The following is a 20,866-nucleotide window of genomic DNA, read 5'->3' on the forward strand; positions in this document are numbered from 1 at the left end:
AAACTTTCTTTGATGTATGGTAAGGTGGTTAGGGTTTCTGGCTGTTTTTGGTCTGCTTGTCGTGGCTTGTTCTTGAGAAATCTGCGCACTGTATTTTTTGAGTTCTCCTCTGTTTTCCGAAGTTGAGCCTGTGCTGCAGTGTGTGGTGCCTCGTTGGAATAGTGTTCTGATACAGCTTTGTTTGTGTGTTGGGATGGTTGCTGGTGTAGTTAAGTATTTGGTCAGTGTTTGTTGGTTTTCTGTATACGCAGGTTTGTAGTTCTCCGTTGTCCTGTGACGTCCAGGAATGAGAGTTTGTTGTTGGTTTCTTCCTCTAGGAATTCGTTTTGTGACGACAAGGGTGTCATCTACGTAGTGGACCCAGATTTTTGGTTTAATGGTTGGTAGGGCTGTTTGTTCTAGCCCTTGCATTACTGCTTCTGCTATGAATCCTGATAGCAGAGATCCCATGGGTGTGCCGTTGGTTTGTTTGTAGACTATGTTGTTGAAACTGAAGTGGGTGGTGAGGCACAGGTCCACTAGCTTCATGATGTTTTCATTGGTAACGTGATTGATGGTGGTTGGTGTGTGTGTGTGATGGTCTCTTGTAAAAGTGTGGTAAGTGTTTCCTTCGCCAGTTTGATGTTGATGGAGGTGAACAGTGCTATAGATAATAGATAATAGACAATAGGTGCAGGAGTAGGCCATTCTGCCCTTCGAGCCTGCACCTCCATTCAATATGATCATGGCTGATCATCCTTAATCAGTATCCTGTACCTGCCTTATCTCCATAACCCTTGATTCCACTATCCTTGAGAGCTCTATCCAACTCTTTCTTAAATGAATCCAGTTGGTGGAGGTGAACGTCGAATGAGATCATTGCTTTGTCTTCCTCTATTTTGGTGTTTTTGATGATTTTCAGGAATTCCTGGGTGGAGTGGATGGAGTGCTGTGACTCTTCTGCTAGGTATTTCAGTCTTGCGTGTAGTTCTTTGGCCAGTCTATAAGTTGGTGTTCCGGGTAGTGAGACTATAGGTCTGAGGGGGGCTCCTGGTTTATGGATTTTTGGTAGTCCATAGAATAGTGGGGTGTTGGTCCCGTTGGGTTTCATTTTCTGGAATTCCGTCTTGTTTAATTGTCTGGAATTGTGTAATTTTCTTAGGAGATATGTAATTCTGTTTCCTAGTTGTGGGGTCGGGTCTAGTGCCACCTGTTAGTAGGTGTTGGTGTCTGAGTAGTGCATTGGTTTTCTCTATGAAGTCCCTTCTGTTCAGGATAACCGTGAGCCCACCCTTGTCTGCAGGTAATATAACAATGTTTTTTGTCTTTTTTGAGGTTTTCTAGGGCTTTCTTTTCTTGTATGTTCAGTTTATTTCCTTCCCTCTTTCAGCTCAGAGTAAATGCAACTGTCTGTCTGATCGTTTGTTCTGTTTCTTCCGTGAAATTGTTGTCCTTCAATGTGGTTTCTAATGCCGCTAGGAAATCCTTCTTGTCAGCGTCTCGGTAATTGAAATTTAATCCCTTTACTAGTACCGCTTTTTCTGTGTCTGATAGGGTCCAGTCTGATAAGTTCTTTATCCATGCCCATGTGTTATCGATTTTGTCTTTTTTTGTGAGTTTGTCAAGTTTTTTCTTCAGGTCCCGATTTTTCTTTATCTGTGTTTGTCGTTGTTTGGTGTTTATGGCTCGTTCTACCGCGTCTGTCCATTCTTGATTTGTTGCTTGTTTGAATAACAGTTTTTGGCGCACAATTTCCCAGTTGTATTTTCGGAGTCTGTGGTGGGCGTCATTGATTAGTTCTTGGAGCATTCTACGGGCCGTTTTGTTCTGTTAAACTTCTGGCTTGGGGTGTTTTTAATCGGTGTTTTACCTAGTAAAAGAGTCACAGCACTCCATCCACTCCACCCAGGAATTCCTAAAAATCATCAAAAACACCAAAATTGAGGAAGACGAAGCAATGATCTCATTTGACGGACCACAAAAAGAGGGTCCAAGGACGTTCCTGTGGATTGAAGAATGAGGCTTTAGCTCAGGAGTCTTTGACAAGGAGTTTGAGTGAAGTGATTATGCCACAGTTGAAGAGGGTGAAGACATGACTGCCAAGCTGGTTCAGTGTGCTACGTGCTTGATGTGGGAGGACTCTGGTGTGTCTGGCTCGTATAAGTGTGGAAAGTGTGTGCACGTTCAGCTACTGACAGAGCATATTGCAGCACTGATGAAAGAACTCGAGGACCTTAGGCTCATCTGAGAGAACGAGATCTTTCTGGACAAGACCTTCAGTGAGGTTATTACACCAATCGTACCAGAAGAGCAGAAGAGAGCAGACGATGAGGAAGGCAGAGAGGAGACAGGTGCAAGAGACGACGGGGGAAGTACCTGTCAGGAACAAGTTGAATCTTTTGGAAACAGTAGAGACAGATGACACTGCCAGTCTGCGAGGCGGCAAGGTCTGTCAATCAAAAGTTGGCGCAGAGGCACAGCGGAAGAGTCGGACATCCCGCAGAGCCGTGGTAATAGGGGACTCCATAGTGAGAGGAACTGACCGGGGTTTTTGTGGCAGCAGACGGGACTTAAGGATGGTGTGTTGCCTTCCTGGTACCTGGGTTAAAAACATCATGACAGAGTGCAGGAAATCCTCAAGGACGAAGGTGAAGAGCCAGAGGTGGCGGTACGTGTCGGCACAAATGATGTCGCGAAGAAGAGGAGGAACATACTACAGCAGGACTTCGGAGAACGAGGAAGAAGGCTGAAAAGCAGGACGTCCAGGGTGGTTATCTCCGGTTTGCTTCCAGTTCCTCGGGCTGGTGAGGCCAGAAACAGGGAGATAATGGACCTGAACATGTGGTTGGGGAACTGGTGCAGGAAGCAAGGATTTAAATTCTTGGATCACTGGGGTATGTTTTGTGGTAAGCATAAATTCTACTAGAGAGACGGTTTGCACCTTAATAGGTTAGGGACCAGCATTCTGGCAGGCAAGTTTGCTACTACAACATAGCTACGTTTAAACTAAGTAGCGGAGGGGGGAAGAGGACAAACTGGATGTTTAAGAAGGAAATTGAAGGGAAAGTTAGAACAAGGGAAGTCAAGAAAGACAACTGTATCAATGAGGCAGAAAACTCAGAAAGGAATCATGCTGTCAGGTTGAGTGAAATAGGAGTTGATGGGAAGGGTGAGGGCAGTAACAAATTAAAAATACTATACATGAATGCACAAAGCATTAGAAATAAGATGGGTGAGCTTGAGGCTCTTTTGGAAATTGGCAGATACGATATTGTGGGGATAACTGAGACGTGGCTTCAAGTGGACAGGGCCTGGGAAATGAATATTCAAGACTACACGTGCTATCGTAAGGACAGACTGACGGGCAGAGGGGGTGGGGTGGCAATGTTGGTAAGGGATGATATTCAGTCCCTTGCACAGGGGGACCAAGAATCAGAGGATGTAGAGTCAGTGTGGATAGAGCTGAGAAATACTAAGGGTAAAAAGACCCTCTTGGGAGTTATCTACAAGTCCCCAAACAGTAGTCTGGATGTCGGATGGAAGTTGAATAAGGAGCTGAAATTGGCCTGTCGCAAAGATGTTACTACAGTTGTTATGGGGGATTTCAACATGCAGGTAGACTGGGAGAATCAGGATAGTATTGGACCTCAAAAAAGAGACTTTGTGGAGTGCCTCAGAGATGGATTGTTAGAACAGCTGGTGCTGGAGCCGACCAGGGAGAAGGCAATTCTGGATCTGGTATTGTGCAACGAACCAGAATTGGTCAGGGACCTCGAAGTGAAGGAGCCATTGGGAAGTAGTGACCATAATACAATAAGCTTCAATCTGCAATTTGAGAGGGAGAGGGAGAGGGAGAGGGTACAATCGGAAGTGACAATATTTCTGTTGAATAAAGGGAATTATGGAGCTGGCAAAGTTAAATGGTGCAATACCTTAGCAGGGATGATAGTGGAGGAACAATGGCGGATATTTCTGTGCAGGATCAGTTCATTCCAAAAAGGAAGAAAGATCCTAAGAGGAGGCATGGGTGGCCGTGGCTGACAAGGGAAGTTAGGAAACATATAAAGTTAAAAGAGAAAAAGTATAACATAGCAAAGATAAGTGGGAAAACGGAGGACTGGGAAGCTTTTAAAGAACAACAGAGGATTACTAAGAAGGAAATACGCAAAGAAAAAATGAGGTACAAAGGTAAACTGGCCAATAATATAAAGGAGGATAGTAAAAGTTTTTTTAGGTATGTGAAAGGCAAAAAAATGGTTAAGACTAAAATTGGGCCCTTGAAGACAGAAAGAGGGGAATATATTACGGGGAACAAAGAAACGGCAGAAGAATTGAATTGGTACTTCAGATCTGTGTTCACTGGGGAAGACACAAGCAATCTCCCTGAGGTAACAATGACTGAAGGACCTGAACTGAAGGGAATTTATATTTGCCAGGAATTGGTGTTGGAGAGACTGTTGGGTCTGAAGGTTGATAAGTCCCTGGGGCCTGATGGTCTATCCCTGGGTACTGAAGGAGTTGGCTTGACAAATCGTGGATGCGTTGGTGATTATTTTCCAGAGTTCGATAGATTCGGGATCGGTTCCTGTGGATTGGAGGGTGGCTAATGTTGTACCACTTTTTAAGAAAGGTGGGAGAGAGAAAGCAGGAAATTATAGACCAGTTAGTCTGACCTCAGTGGTGGGAAAGATGCTGGAGTCTATTATAAAGGATGAAATTACGACACATCTGGATAGTAATAACAGGATAGGTCAGAGGCAGCATGGATTTATGAAGGGGAAATCATGCTTGACTAATCTTCTGGAATTTTTTGAGGATGTAACTCTGAAGATGGACGAGGGAGATCCAACAGATGTAGTGTACCTGGACTTCCAGAAAGCTTTTGATAAAGTCCCACATAGGAGGTTAGTGAGCAAAATTAGGGCGCATGGTATTGGGGGCAAAGTACTAACTTGGATTGAAAGTTGGTTGGCTGATAGGAAACAAAGGGTAGTGATAAACGGCTCCATTTCGGAATGGCAGGCAGTGACCAGTGGGGTACCGCAGGGATCGGTACTGGGACCGCAGCTTTTTACAGTATATGTTAATGATATAGGAGATGGTATTAGCAATAACATTAGCAAATTTGCTGATGATACTAAGTTGGGTGGCAGGGTGCAACGTGAGGAGGATGTTAGGAGATTACGGGGTGACCTGGACAAGTTAGGTGAATGGTCAGATGCATGGCAGATGCAATTTAATGTGGATAAATGTATGGCTATCCACTTTGGTGGCAAGAACAGGAAATCAGATTACTACCTAAATGGAATCAATTTAAAAAAGGGGCAGTACAGAGAGATCTGGGTATTCTTGTACACCAGTCAGTGAAGGTAAGCATGCAGGTTCAGCAGGTAGTGAAGAAGGCTAAGAGCATGCTGACTTTCATAACAAGAGGGATTGAGTATAGAAGCAAAGAGGTTCTTCCGCAGCTGTACAGGGCCCTGGTGAGACGACACCTGGAGTACTGTGTGCAGTTCTGGTCTCCAAATTTGAAGAAAGACATTCTGGCTATTGAGGGAGTGCAGCGGAGGTTCACGAGGTCAATTCCTGGAATGGCAGGATTACCTTACACTGAAAGACTGGAGCGACTGGGCTTGTATACCCTTCAGTTTAGAAGACTGAGAGGGGATCTGATTGAGACATAAGATTATTCAAGGATTGGACACTCTGGTGGCAGGAAACATGTTTCCACTGATGGGTGAGTGCCGAACCAGAGGACACAGCTTAAAAATATGGGGTAGACCATTTAGGACAGAGAAGAGGAGAAACTTCTTCACCCAGAGAGTGGGCTGTGTGGAATGCTCTGCCCCAGAGGGTAGTGGAGGCCCAGTCTCTGGATTCATTTAAGAAAGAGTTGGATAGAGCTCTCAAGGATAGTGGAATCAAGGGTTATGGAGATAAGGCAGGTACAGGATACTGATTAAGGATGATCAGCCATGATCATATTGAATGGAGGTGCAGGCTCGAAGGGCAGAATGGCCTACTCCTGCACCTATTGTCTATTATCTATTATCTATAGCACTGTTCACCTCCATCAACATCAAACTGGCAAAGGAAACACTTACCACACTTTTACAAGAGACCATCACACATACACACACACCAACCACCATCAATCACGTTACCAATGAAAACATCATGAAGCTAGTGGACCTGTGCCTCACCACCCACTTCACTGTCTGTGCGACTGTGTGTGGAGTTTGCACTTTCTCTCAGTGTCTGACTGGGCTTCTTTTGGGTGCTCCGGTTTCTGCCCACAATCCAAAGTTGTGCAGGTTACCTGAATTGGCCATGCTAAATTGCTTGTAATGTTCAGGGATGTGTAGGTTAGGTGTATTAGTCTGGAGTAAACGTAAATTAATAGGTTAGGAAAATGGATCTGGGTGGGTTACTCTTCGGTAGGTCAGTGTGGACTTGTTGGGCCTAATGGCCTGTTTCCACACTGTAGGGATTCCATGATTCAAAAGCTTTCAGTAATTCAACGAGTACAGCATTGGTTACATTATAACATGTTATAAATAGGACAGAACTAGGGATTAAAAGAGAATTAAAGTTTAAAAGAAAATGCAAGTTCAATTAGAGTCATAGAGATGTACAGCATGGAAACAGACCCTTCGGTCCAACCCATCCATGCCGACCAGATATCTCAACCCAATCTAGTCCTCCCTGCCAGCACCCAGTCCATATCCTTCCAAACCCTTCCTATTCATATACCCATCCAAATGCCTCTTAAATGTTGCAATTGTATTAGCCTCCACCACTTCCTCTGGCAGCTCATTCCATACACGTTCCTCTGCGTGAAAACGTTGCCCCTTAGGTCTCTTTAAAATCTTTCCCCTCTCACCCTAAACCTATGCCCTATAGTTTTGGACTCCCCGACCCCAGGAAAAAGACTTTGTCTATTTATCCTATCAATGTCCCTCAATTTTGTAAACCCCGATAAGGTCACCCCTCAGCCTCTGACGTTCCAGGGAAAACAGCCCCAGCCTGTTCAGCCTCTCCCTGTAGCTCAGATTCTCCAACCCTGGCAACATCCTTGTAAATCTTTTCTGAACTCTTTTTTCACATCTACTGCTCTGCCCTCATTAATCTTCTTTGTTACTTCTTCAAAAAACTCAATCAAGTTTGTGAGACATGATTTCCCATGCACAAAGCCATGTTAACTGTCCCGAATCAGTCCTTGCCTTTCCAAATACATGTACATCCTGTGCCTCAGGATTCCCTCCAACAACTTGCCCACCACTGAGGTCAGGCTCACTGGTCTATAGTTGCCTGCCTTTGTCTTTACCACCCTTCTTAAACAGTGGCACCACGTTTGCCAACCTCCAGTCTTCCAGCATCTCACCTGTGACTATTGATGATGCAAATATCTCAGCAAGAGGCCCAGCAATCACTTCTCTAGCTTCCCAGAGTTCTCGGGTACACCTGATCAAGTCCTGGGGATTTATCCACTTTTAACCGTTTCAAGACAGCCAGCACTTCCTCCTCTGTAATCTGGACATTTTGCAAGATGTCACCATCTATTTCCCTACAGTCTATATCTTCCATACCCTTCTCCACAGTAAATACTGATGCAAAATATTCACTTAGTATCTCCCTCATTTTCTGTGGCTCCACACAAAGGCGGCCTTGCTGATCTTTGAGGGGCCCTATTCTCTCCCTAGTTACCCTTTTGTCCTTAATATATTTGTAAAACTCCTTTGGATTCTCCTTAATTCTATTTGCCAAAACTATGTCATGTCCCCGTTTTGCCCTCCTGATTTCCATCTTAAGTATACTCCTACTTTCTTTATACTCTAAGGATTCACTCGATCTATCCTGTCTATACCTGACATATGCTTCCTTCTTTGTCTTAACCAAACCCTCTATTTCTTTAGTCATCCAGCATTCCCTATACCTACCAGCCTTCCCTTTCACCCAGACAGGAATACACTTCCTCTGGATTCTTGTTATCTTATTTCTGAAGGCTTCCCATTTTCCAGCCATCCTTTTACCTGCGAACATCTGCCTCCAATCAGCTTTCGAAAGTTCTTGCCTAATACCGTCAAAATTGGCCTTCCTCCAATTTAGAACTTCAACTTTTAGATCTGGTCTATCCTTTTCCATCACTATTTTAAAACTAATTGAATTATGGTCACTGCCCCCAAAGTGCTCCCTATTGACATCTCAGTCACCTGCCTCACCTTATTTCCCAAGAGTAGGTCAAGTTTTGCACCTTCTCTAGTAGGTACATCCACATACTGAATCAGAAAATTGTCTTGTACACACTTAAGGAATTCCCCTCCATTTAAACCTTTAACACCCTGGCAGTCCCAGTCGATGTTTGGAAAATTAAAATCCGCTACCATAACTACACTATTATTCTTACAGATAGCTGAGACCTCCTTACAAGTTTGTTTCTCAATTTCCCTCTGACTATTGGAGGGTCTACAATCCCAATAAGGTGATCATCCCTTTCTTATTTCTCAGTTCCGCCCAAATAACTTCCCTGGATCTATTTCCGGGAACATCCTCCCTCAGCACAGCTGTAATGCTATCCCTTATCAAAAAATGCCACTCCCCCTCCTCTCTTGCCTCCCTTTCTATCCTTGCTGTAGCATTTGTAGCCTGGAACATTAAGCTGCCAGTCCTGCCCATCCCTGAGCCATGTTTCTGTAATTGCTATGATATCCCAGTCCCATGTTCCTAACCATGCCATGAGTTCATCTGCCTTCCCTGTTAGGCCCCTTGCATTGAAATAAATGCAGTTTAATTTATTAGTCCTACCTTGTCCCTGCCTGCCCTGACTGTTTGACTCACTTCTGTTCTCAGCTGTACCAGTCTCAGGTCGATCTCTTTCCTCACTATCTCCCTGGGTCCCACCCCCTTCACCTTACTTGTTTAAATCCTCCCAAGCAGTTCTCGCAAATTTCCCTGCCAGTTCATTAGTCCCCTTCCAATTTAGGTGCAATCCGTCCTTCTTGTACAGATCACTTCTACCCCAAAAGAGATTCCAATGATCCAAAAATGTGAATCCTTCTCCTCAGCCATGCATTCATCTGCTCTATCCTCCTATTCCTGCCCTCACTAGCTTGTAGCACTGGGAGTAATCCAGATATTACTACCCTTGAGGACCTCCTTTTTAAATTTCTGCGTAACTCTCTGTAATCTCCCTTCAGAATCTCAACCTTTTCCCTTCCAATGCCATTGGTTCCACTGTGGACAATGACCTCCTGCTGGCCCCTCTCCCCCGTGAGAACATTCTGCACCCTCTCTGAGACATCCTTGATCCTGGCACCAGGGAAACAACACACCATTCTGCTTTCTCTCTGCTGGCCACAGAAATGTCTGTCTGCACCTCTGACTACAGAATCCCCTAACACAAGTGATCTCTCGGAAGCCAATGTACCCTTGTTGCATTAGAGCCAGTCTCAATACCAGAAATTTGGCTGTTCATGCTACGTTCCCCTGAGCATCACCCCCTACATTTTTCAAAACAGCATACCTGTTTGAAATGGGTATATCCACAAAAGACTCCTGCCTTAGGTGCCGATCTCTCTTACCCTTCCATCTATGTGACTGTATCTGAGACTATCTCCCCTTCCTATAACTGCCATCCATCACATACAGTTGCTGTTGCAAATTCCTCATCGCTTTTATCTGTGTCTCCAACCGATCCACTCGATCTGATAAGATTTGCATCCAACAGCATTTATGGCAGATATAATCCGCAGTAACCCTTAAACTCTCTTTAAACTCCCACATCTGACAAGAAATACATATCACTGCAAAGGCCATTTTTGCTCCTTCACAATCTACAAACCCAGAAAATAACACCGTCTTATTCCTCTACAAACACTGCCCCAAGTTAAATTAATAGCTATGGCTTATATTTTAAGTTTAATCAAGAGACTTATCTCCAAAAACATATAATCAAGAAAGAATCCACTATACTCACTACTGCAGCCTTTCTCTTGGACAGACTTAAAACAACAATTAACTTACCTGATTCTGTGCTGTGAACTTCACCCAACAGTTCCTCCAAGATTAATTGTGAATTTCAATGTTTGTTAATTTTCCCAGATGCACTCCAATGTCCAGCGATACACAAATTCAAACAGCAAAGGCGGTAACTGTGCAGGTTCTTTCTTTCTTTCTTTCTCTCTCTCTCTCTCTCTCTCTCTCTCTCCCCTGCACTGTCCTCACCATGTGCTTCCTTTGTCTGCCCTTCTCCCTTTAAAACTGCTGTTGTTTTGACATTTTTTTTTCCAAAGTTCCAAAACAATGCAACAGCATATAAAACAGTAATTGCTGCTCCTGGAATTCAAGGAAATCACCTCCAACACCTAAAATACCTCAAAAAAAAAGGAGCAGCTCTTACAGCCAGAAATTTTTCCCATCCTTCATCTTGGATTATTATTCAGAAACGGGAAAGGAAAATTTGTGAGATATTGCCGAATTTCATACAGGCTGCACACAATATGTGCATTTTCTCCAAATCTACATTCAAGAGAAGAGTTGAAAATATTATACATTGCTGTTTTTAAAAAAAGTTTTCTTTTGAGATGAAGACACAGTGAGAACAAGGTGGGCAGGAAATTCTAATTTTCTGCTGATTTTTCAAACTGACTAATGCCCTTAATATATTACGATCAAATCTGCTCATGAGTACTATCAATAAGCATTACATCATACAAAACAGGGTGACATCAGATTCAGTTAACCTCACCTAACATTCACACATTTCTATTTTTAACAGGGATCCATGAATAGCAAAGAGGCATCAAACCTGATCGTCTTGCCTTAACACTAACATACAGAAGCAAATAAAGAGACCTCATGGTTGTGTCAGTTAACAAAGCTTTCGAACAAAGAACAGGAGTCAAAACCATGAGCTATATAACTGACAACCAAAAGACAGAAAGATCCTACTGTCCAGTAATTACTTGCATTTCAACATGCATTGCCTCCATTAGTGGCCACAGTAGACACATAGTGCACTAGGGCTTGCACCTAATGTTTCTGATTAGTTAGATAAATCTCAAGCACAAGGATCAAGATATCAGAAACTCAACAATCTGAAGGAAAACTGGTTTCTTGTGTGATGAAATTTCAAGATCCAGCTATCATTAAGCCAAAGAAATCCTAACCAGGAATAAACCACCTCCTACAGCAATATCAATGAAATAACTGTTCATAATTGGAAATTTCACTGGGAGACAACTTACACTTATCAAAGAGCCTTCAACGAAATAGCCTGAAGTGTTTCACAGGAGCATTAGAATGGAGGGTATTACGGAGAAAGCTCCGAAACAATGGATTCAAAAACAATGAGAACTTTAAAATGAAGACATTGCTTGACCAGGAGTCAACGAACACAGGATCAAAGGAGAATAAAACTTGCTGTGAGTTAAGGCATGGGAAGCAAGCTTTGGATGACCACAAATTTATGGAGGCAGAACGTGAGAGACAAGCCACACATACATGGAATCGTTGGGTCTAGAGATAATAAATTAGGATTTCAATAGCAAATGCACTGACTTGCACTGAGACAGTGGCAAAGTCAAGAAATGTTATGGAAGTGGTAACAAAAGCCTTATTGATGGCACTGTTTGAGGCCAGAAGCTAATCACAGAATGAAACATAATAGCAAGGTTACAAATACACTGGTTTAGTCTTAAAGCTGCTGCCAAGGAAAGGAACAGTTAGAGAATGCAGTTTGGAGCAAGGTCCGCAAAAAATGGTTTCAGTATTATCAATATTTAAAAGGAAGCTTCTCTATACCCAATACTAGTTGTCTATTAACTTAGTAAACATGAAGGAGTTAAGAGAAGTGAAGCGATGCTGACATAAAGTTGAGTGTTTTTTTAGAGTTGGGTATTGTCAACATATGAAAGAAAATTAACAGTGTGCTTTCAGACAACACTGAGGGGCAGCAAATTGATCGGCAACTGAAGACCAAGGATAGATCTTGGGCACCAGTCCAGCAGCAAGAAGAGAAGCCATTGCAAGTGATTCTCGAGCATCAAAGAGATAACCTCTGGAAACAATCTGACCCAGCAGAATGATAATGAAGAGGTACTAGAGAATAATGTGATCAATTATGCCAAAGGCTGCAGATGGACTGGGAAAGGGAAAGAGAAAGATTATTTTTGTCACAGTTATAGTGGATGGTCAAAATAAATTAAAATGAAAATCCTAGTATTTACATCAAACAACAGATTGTGATTTTACAGTTTGTACCCATGATGGATTTGAAACAATGTTTGCATGCTTTGACAGACTCTAGAATTAGAAGGACAGGATGTAACCATAATTACAGGATAAGTCAGGCAGCACTTCTTTAAGCTTCAATCATTTTACAAACAGATTCATGATATTTCATCCTTGGACTAGCAAGTAAACAATCTCAATTTTGAATATTTAAAATAGATTGTATTTCAATTAAATCTTTTCCATTTAAAGCATATCCTTACCTCCATAATTGTATCTACAATAGGAATGGAATATTTTCAATATTTATATAAAGTGAATTTCAATTGCTATACATTATGGCAAGGACAGACTTCAACTACCACTTAGATGAAATTGACTACCGCTCAAACAAGATACAAGACTCACAACAAATACAATACGCATTTTCAGTACTGGCAACTACCTGGAAGGGGTCCACAGAAGATATACTTAGAAAAGCCTCACTTATATTCTCTTGACTATAATTTAAGGAATGGTCAAGGTGATTAAAGCTATTAGTATCGGGAATGGAGAAGATTTAATTATTTTAACGGGGGAAATCCAGAAGAGGAGGAATAATCAAAATCAAGTGATGTTAAAAAACACTTCTTCACATGAAGTGGCATGAAAATTTGGAATTCTCTTCCACTCAAACTGGTGAGTCAATGTCAATTGAAAAAGTTTTCAAAACGGAGATTAGCAGATTTTTATTCAATAACAGATATGGAACCAAGCAGGGTAAATTGCGATAAAGAACAGATTAGCCATTTACCTAACTCGGTGGCAAAAAGAGACTGCAGGAATGAATAGGAATAAACCAATATTCAATCCCAATGTACCTTACACAAAATCCCCATTATTTAGATCCCAAGCATCCGGAATTCCCATTTTGAATCTTTGATGCTGATTGTATGGGAATTCTGGATATTTGGGATATGGATAACAGGGACTTTACTACATTAGCAATTGGAAGAGAATAATGGATCAGATGCTTTATTGAAGTAAGCTCAAGACTGACCTTGAAGCTTCTCCTACACGCTTGCTGCATGAATTCCTAGATTCAAAAGGGAATTGTTTGTTTGCGCTACTCATTTTTAAAATGTACATTCTTTTTGTAGGAGCAACAAGCTGAATGTTCCCAGCTATCACAAACATTCCTCATGCAAACTGTAGATTCAGTCAATTGGCACCTCCTATTCCCTGTGAATGCCATATTTCAGAAGTTATAGAATCTCTACAGTGTTGAAGTAGCCATTCGGCCCATCGAATCCACAGCAACCCTCTGAAGAGCATCCCACCCACACGCACCTCCCACAACACACATCTGTCAACACACATTTCCCTTGGCTTATCCCCCTAGCCTGCACATCCCTCGACACCATGGGCAACTTAGAATGGCAAATCAACATAACCCACACATCTTTGGACTGAGGGAAGAAACCCATGTAGACAGGGGAAGAATGTGCAAATTCTAAACAGACAGTCACCCAGGGGTGGAATCAAATCTGGGTTCCTAGTGCTGTGAGGCAGCAGTGCTAACCACTGAACTATGTGTTACCTAAACCTAAGGGAGAACTCTTTGTTATAACATAGAGCATTGAATGTTACAGCACAGTACAGGCCCTTCAGCCTTTAATGTTGCGCCAACCTGTGAAATTAATCTGATGGACATCTAATCTACACCGTTCCATCATTACCTATATGTATGTCCAATGCCCATTTAAATGCCCTTAAATACTACTGTTGCAGGTAGGCCATTTCATGCCCCTACTACTGAGTGAAGAAACTACCACTGATATTTGTCCTAAATCTATCACCCCTCAATATAAAGCTATATCCCCTTGTGTTAGCCTTCACCATCCGAGGAAAAAGGCTCCCACTGTCCACCCTATCCAAGCGTCTGATTGTCTTATACAGCTCAATTAAGTCACTTTTCAACCTTCTTCTCTCCAATGAAAACAGCCTCAGTTCCCTCAGCCTTTCCTCACAAGACTTTCCTTCCATACCAACATCCTAGTAAATCTCCTCTCAACCCTTTCCAAAGCTTCCACATCCTTCCTATAATGCGGTGACCAGAACTGTACACAATACTCCAGGTGCAGCCTTACCTGTGTCTTGTACAGCTGAAGCATGACCTCATGGCTCCAAAACTCAATAACTCTATCAAAAAACACCAACATATTATGTGCCTTCTTAACAACCGTATCAACCCCTGGGTGGCAACTTTCAGAGATTTATGCACCTGGACACAGACATCTCTTTGTTCATCTACACTGCCAAGAATTTCACCATTAGCCCAGTACTTTACATTCCTGTTACTTCTTCCAAAGTGAACTACTTTCCTGTATTAAACTCCATTTGCCACCTCTCAGCCCAGCTCTGCATCTTATCTATGTCCCTCTGTAACCTACAACATCCTTCAGCACTATCCAAACCCTGCCTATCTTAGTGTCATCCGCAAATTTACTAACCCATCCTTCGACACTCGCATCCAGATCATTTATAAAAATGACAAACAGCAGTGGCCCCAAAACAGATCCTTGCAGCTCACCACTGGTAACTGAGCTCCAGGATGAACACTTCCCAACAACCACCACCCTCTGTCTTCTTTCAACTAGCCAATTTCTGATCCAAACTGCTAAATTACCTTCAATCCCAAAACTCTGTATTTTGTGTAATAGCCTACCATGCAGTATCTTATCAAACAGTTTACTAAAGTCCACATACACTACATCAACTGTTTTACCTTCATCCACTTGTTTTGTCGCCTTCTCAAAGAACTCAATAAGGTTAGTTAGGCACGACATATCCTTCACAAAACCATATTGACTACCGCTACTCAAATTATTCCTTTCCAGATGATTATAAATCCTCTCTCTTATAACCTTTTCAAACACCTTACACACAACTGAAATAAGGCTCATTGGCCTATAATTACCAGGGTTGGTTGTCCCAACTCCCCTTCTTAAACAAGGGAACAATATTTGCTATCCTCCAGTCTTCTGGCACTACTCCTGTAGGCAATGATAACATAAAGAACAAAGCCAAAGACTCTGCAATTTCCTCTCTGGAATTCTTAGAAATGTGAGGATAAATCCCAACTGGCCCAGGGGTCTTATCTATTTTCAGATCTTCCAAAATTTGTAAAACCTCCTCTTTGTCAACCGCAATCCCAAAATCTAGTAGCCTATATCTCCGTATTCTCACTAACACTGCCCTTTTCGAATGTGAATACTGTTGAAAAGTATTCATGAGGCGCTTCTGCTAGGTCCTCAGATTCCACACACAACTTCCCCCTACTGTCTTTGATTGGCCCTAGTCTTATTCCTGATTCCTGATGAAGAGCTTCTGCCCGAAATGTCGATTTTCCTGCTCCTTGGATGCTGCCTGACCTGCTGTGCATTTCCAGCACCACTCTAATCTTGACTCAAATCTCCAGCATCTGCAGTCCTCACTTTTGCCTAATCTTACTCTAGTCATTCTTTTATTCCTGACATACCTATCGAAGGTCTTAGGGTTTTCCTAGATCCTATCTGCCAACAACTTTTCATGGCCCTGCCTAGCTCTTCTTAGCCCTCTCTTTGGATCTTTTCTGACTAACTTATAACTCTCAAGCCCCCTAACCGAGCCTTCAGACCTCATCCTCACAAAGGCCTTCTTCTTTCTCTTGAAAAAAGCTTCAACCTTTTTTTAAGTAAACCATGGATCCCTCTTTCAACAACCACCTCATTGTTTGATAGGTATACACTTAACAAAGACCCACAATAGCTGTTCCTTGAATAAGCTCCATATTTCAAGTGTGTTCATCCCCTGCAGTTTCCTTCCCCATCTTACGCATCCTAAATCTTGCCTAATTGCATCATAATTGCCTTTCCCCCAGTTATACCTCTTTCCTATGATATATACGTATCCCTGTCAATTGCTATTGTAAACCTAATCAAAGTGTGGTTACTATCGCCAAAGTGTTCACCTACCACCAAATCTAACACCCGGCCAAATTCAATATAGTATTGCCCCTTGTTGGCTTGTCTACATACTGTGTCAAAAAACCCTCCTGCACTCATTGAGCAAAAATTTGATAAAGGTTCTGCAGGTAGATTTACACAATTTATTCAAGAACAATAATCAATAGCATTTTACCAGTGAGCTTAACTATTATCACAGTACAGTGCAACCTCGATTATCCGAACAACAGGGACGGGCAGTATTTTATTCAGACTACTGAATGTTCAGATAACCGATCTAATGGCTGCGGGGAGCAGCCCAAGCATCAGGACCTTGAGATCTTGTTCGGATAATCAATGTTCAGATAACCGAGGTTGTACTGTACATGCTGAATATATGTTTGAAATATATTCTGTTAGGGACAGAATTTAATCAGTTGATAGTGTGCAATTTTTTTTCTTATTAGTTAAAAACTTACCCTAATAATATACTGATAGATGATAACAAGACTGACAGCCATTGAGAGATTTGCCAAAAAAGAGAATACTGCAAGGTACTTGAGATCACGAATAAAAACAAAAATGATCAAAAAAGGAAGCAAGCTCAGCATGTATATCCTTGCATCAACGTTCCACTCATCAGGTGGACTGCTGGTAATGTTCAAGTCATTGTAATTTGTATGATTCTTCAGAAATCCTTCCACCACCTGCAGAGATAAACCATGGGTTCAAAAATTATTTTATGATTAAATAGATCGATGAGTTCTATTATACATATACCATAATTAAGAATAAATTACATGAAAGCCTGCTATAGGAAATTCAACGGGTGCAGTGCATGATGCAAATTCACTAGCTATAGCAATCTGTTTAAATTAAATTATGATGCATAGAAGTGACCTACCACTATGAATTCACCTACATAAACTAGATCCTGAATACAATTTCCTTTACACAGAAAGCAACAAAATACAAACCTATAGAAAATGTACAAGAGCAAATCCCGTGACAATTCTAGCTTCTTCTTAACTCCTGGTAACTGAGTAGTGCCAGCAATAATGTAATTTCCTGGGGCTCAAAGGAAGATGACAACTTTGAACAATTGGGGGAACATATAGACAATTCTGACTATTTTAAATCAATAAAAACCACTTCAGGATATTAACTACATAGTAAATGAATGTCAATTGTGTTTAATTATATACAGTTGGAAAAAAAACTGACTTTCACTTGAGCACATAGAAAATTGTAATGGCCCAGTGCTAATGTCCCTACCTCTGGGCCAGAAGTTCAACTTCAAATTTCATTTAAGGATGTGATGGCCACGGATTTAAGCATGTGACATCCATGTGAGAAAGGTAAAAAAGGTATTGATGTAATTGGGGTGAGAGTTAGGAAATACAGACTTGTGATGGTTCTCTCTATAAGTGCTGTACTAAAGATTAACTTCAGTACATTCTGAAACAAAAAGTGGAAGATTAGACCATAGGATATCATAATGATTCTCAGTTATATTACAGGGTAACTCTAAGATGATTTCGCACACAGGTTCAACTCTCTCCAAAGTATACAGTGAAGCAAAATGCAGCATAGGTACCAAGAATCTGTTTTGTAGATTAAACATTGTCTGGAAAAGGGCCATCCAATGTTCATAACTGGTTGCCATAACTGACAAGCATGATCTAGAGTTTACCTAACCTAATTCAATGGAAATAATTTGTTCACCTGAAACATAACTTCATAACCTACAACAAAAAGCCAAAATTGTAATTCACTCAAGTCTGCATACCTAGTCATTCAAGATGATCTAAAATGTGTTATGGCACTGTTTCCAAACCAAACAGGCCAGAACCTTTAACATAGTTGCGTAACATCACAATATGATATTCTGGTAAAAAGCTACTTTCAGTGTCTGTGTCATTGAGTCAGTGTCGTGTCTTCAGTCAGCTATTTGTGTGAGCAATGTCCACCAGTGAACTCAGAACCCAAATTATGCCTGCAAGTCGGTAATATTTCAACAATGTCAGGAATTAGATTAGATTAGATTATCTACAGTGTTGAAACAGGCTCTTCGGCCCAACAAGTCCACACCGACCTTCCAAAGAGTAACCCACCCAGACCATTTCTCTCTGACTAATGCACCTAACACTATGGGCAATTTAGTATGGCCAATCCACTTGACCTGCACATCTTTGGTCTGTGGGAGGAAACCAGAGCACCCGGAGGAAACCCATGCAGACACAGGGGGAAAGTGCAAACTCCACACATACAGTCACCTAAGGCTGGAATCGAACCCTGGCGCTGTGAGGCTGCAGTGCTAACCACAGAGCCCGTAATGTTATTCATGAACTTCAAGGTATGTGATTCAACAAGAACTCAACTCTGTCACACAAGCTAACATACAGAATACCAAAAAGCTCATCATGGTAGTAAAAGGTACACACTAAAAGAGAGTCGTGACAGCCAGGTATTGGCAGCAAGAAGGTGCTGAAGACTAAAATGGTCACAGCAGCACAACAATTGGGTAACATCTTTTTCCTAACATTTATCCATTAATCTGTCAGAGTTCAAAGCCCAAGTTATTATTCCATCAATACTGAAGTACTGCAACCAAAATGGAAAGTTTGTCCTTAAGCACAGGGAGTAGTCTAGCCCTACTGTCCTTTTTCAAAACAAATAATGGCAGCTTACAATAGGCCCAGAATGGCTCAGATTTTAAAAGTGGCTCAAAAAAGAACCATCCTTTCAGCACCAACTTTAGGGTAAATAGCAAAGGAAAAGACACAGAGAGAAAACTTATCTATGTATCAACATGACCAACATGTTTGGTCATTGGTGGGTTCCATCAGCTTGACTCTTAGAACAGATGTGAAGACAAAGAGAAAGGCACACATGACATCATAGCTCACTCTTTTTTAAGCAAAAACTCTACCTCAGAGTGGAAATTTGTAACTTACAAAGCTGTGATCATAAAAGAAGCAGAGAAGCCAACAATACATAGAAGCACCACACTACATCACAGATGTTTGCTCATAATTAAAAGATCAATCTTTACTTTATCAATCAGCTGACAAGAATGATAGCCAAACTTCTTCTCACTCTGGGCACTTAAGGGATAAGAATAAAACCATCCATAAAAATGGATGGATGAATGAACAGTCAAATGAATGAATGAATTAGTTTTAGTGTCACATATACGCAACAAGTACAGTGAAAACTTTATATGTCGCCACTTACAGTGTCACCTTAGGTTACCTTCTTTAGTTACAAAAACTTGAAACATAGACAGATAAAATGTCCAGCTTTGCAGAAATAAAAGTTCATAACACTAACGCTAGCACCTAGCCTCCAATCCACACAGGGCTCTAGCTCCAGACCTTGCCAGGCTTCACCTTGAGGATCATGAGACTTGGAGATCGATTTTGAACCGCCATGCCAAGCTAAAGAAATCACGTCAAGCTGAGAAGATGCCACACCAGGAGACCACCAGACCAGGTGTAGAGGCTGCTACACCAAGCCAGGAGATTGCCATGCCAGAAGATCACTGCACCAGGCTACGAAGCCAGTCCGGGAGTTGTCGCCAGAGGCTGAGAGTCATCAATGATCACAGAGATTCCAGAAATATTTACAAATGAAAGACAATCAACTGAAGGTTAAAGTCAATTACAGGATACACAGGCTTGAGTTCATATCACACTGGCAAAAGTCAGATGAAACGATGGAGCAAGTGATAGGTAGGTGATGACACAACGATAAAGAATGTGATTTAAGTAAAGTTGAAGGTTTATGGAAAAGTCCATTGTCGTTACACCCATCAAATCCTTCAGAAAACTACTGCTGAATTTCGACTTAATGAAGGATGCAAGTTTAAAGCAATTGTAGCACGACACCACCATCTACAAGTGCTTGGCCCTGGAAAAAGTACTCTATACTTAAATAAATCCACTGTAATTCTCAAATTGTGCCCAGAATGTGACTTGCCTCACTCACTGAAAGAGGATCCAGCATTTGATGACACATGCAAGTTTTTGAGGTTTTGAAAATTCCATCCACGCCATACAAGCATGTCAACAAAGCTTACAGACCCCTGTTAGGTAGTACATGTGGTAAATTTGATGCATTACATACATGCTGTCAGAAAAACTAAAACGTTTATTTACATTCAAGTAATTTATCCCAAAGGAATGGACAACATGCACTATTTGCCTAAATCAACACTGATGGAAGTGTAAATACCATTACTCCAGTATCCTGCACAGTATGTACTCAGGAAACTGGCACAATGTGCTGTAATCCACACAGGATATGTTAACTATTTTCAAGAGGCCCAACATCCATGCATTGGCATTATTCAGCTTAAATAACAATACAACTCAAGATGGTCAGTAGAAACCTTTTACATAATAGAAACAGATGAATGTTTTATCATTGGTTCACCAGCATGCATGAATCTACGTGTTATGATCCTTGATATAACAAACTTATCAGATGCAAGACCAGAATATTCAACACTGTAACATCCATTTCCTACATCAATAGCCAAGCAGAACAGATCCAACAAACTACATCTAACAATGAACACTTCCAAGATCTCAAGATGATCAACAGGTAACCTGAAAATATCCAAAAGGTCCCCACCAAGTATATTGTTTTTGGTCATGCAGGGACAATATTGAATATAATCTTTCAAG

General features: G+C 41.5%; 1 protein-coding gene across 6 annotated transcripts in view; it reads right to left on the reverse strand.

Moving 5' to 3' along the window:
* The window catches only part of slc36a4 (solute carrier family 36 member 4), a 243,042-nt gene that overhangs the window by 124,813 nt on the left and 97,363 nt on the right, over positions 1-20,866 (reverse strand). For all 6 annotated transcript variants that reach the window (XR_011961540.1, XM_072577808.1, XM_072577807.1 and 3 more), the window contains exon 7: positions 16,655-16,882. Coding sequence is in view for 5 of the 6 variants with exons in the window: in XM_072577808.1 (XP_072433909.1) it covers positions 16,655-16,882 (228 nt within the window). In the remaining variant the exon portion in view is untranslated. The remainder of the gene's footprint in view (positions 1-16,654; positions 16,883-20,866) is intronic.

The sequence above is a fragment of the Chiloscyllium punctatum genome, chromosome 9 (genome assembly GCF_047496795.1).
Source record: "Chiloscyllium punctatum isolate Juve2018m chromosome 9, sChiPun1.3, whole genome shotgun sequence".
In the NCBI taxonomy this organism is placed as follows: domain Eukaryota; kingdom Metazoa; phylum Chordata; class Chondrichthyes; order Orectolobiformes; family Hemiscylliidae; genus Chiloscyllium; species Chiloscyllium punctatum.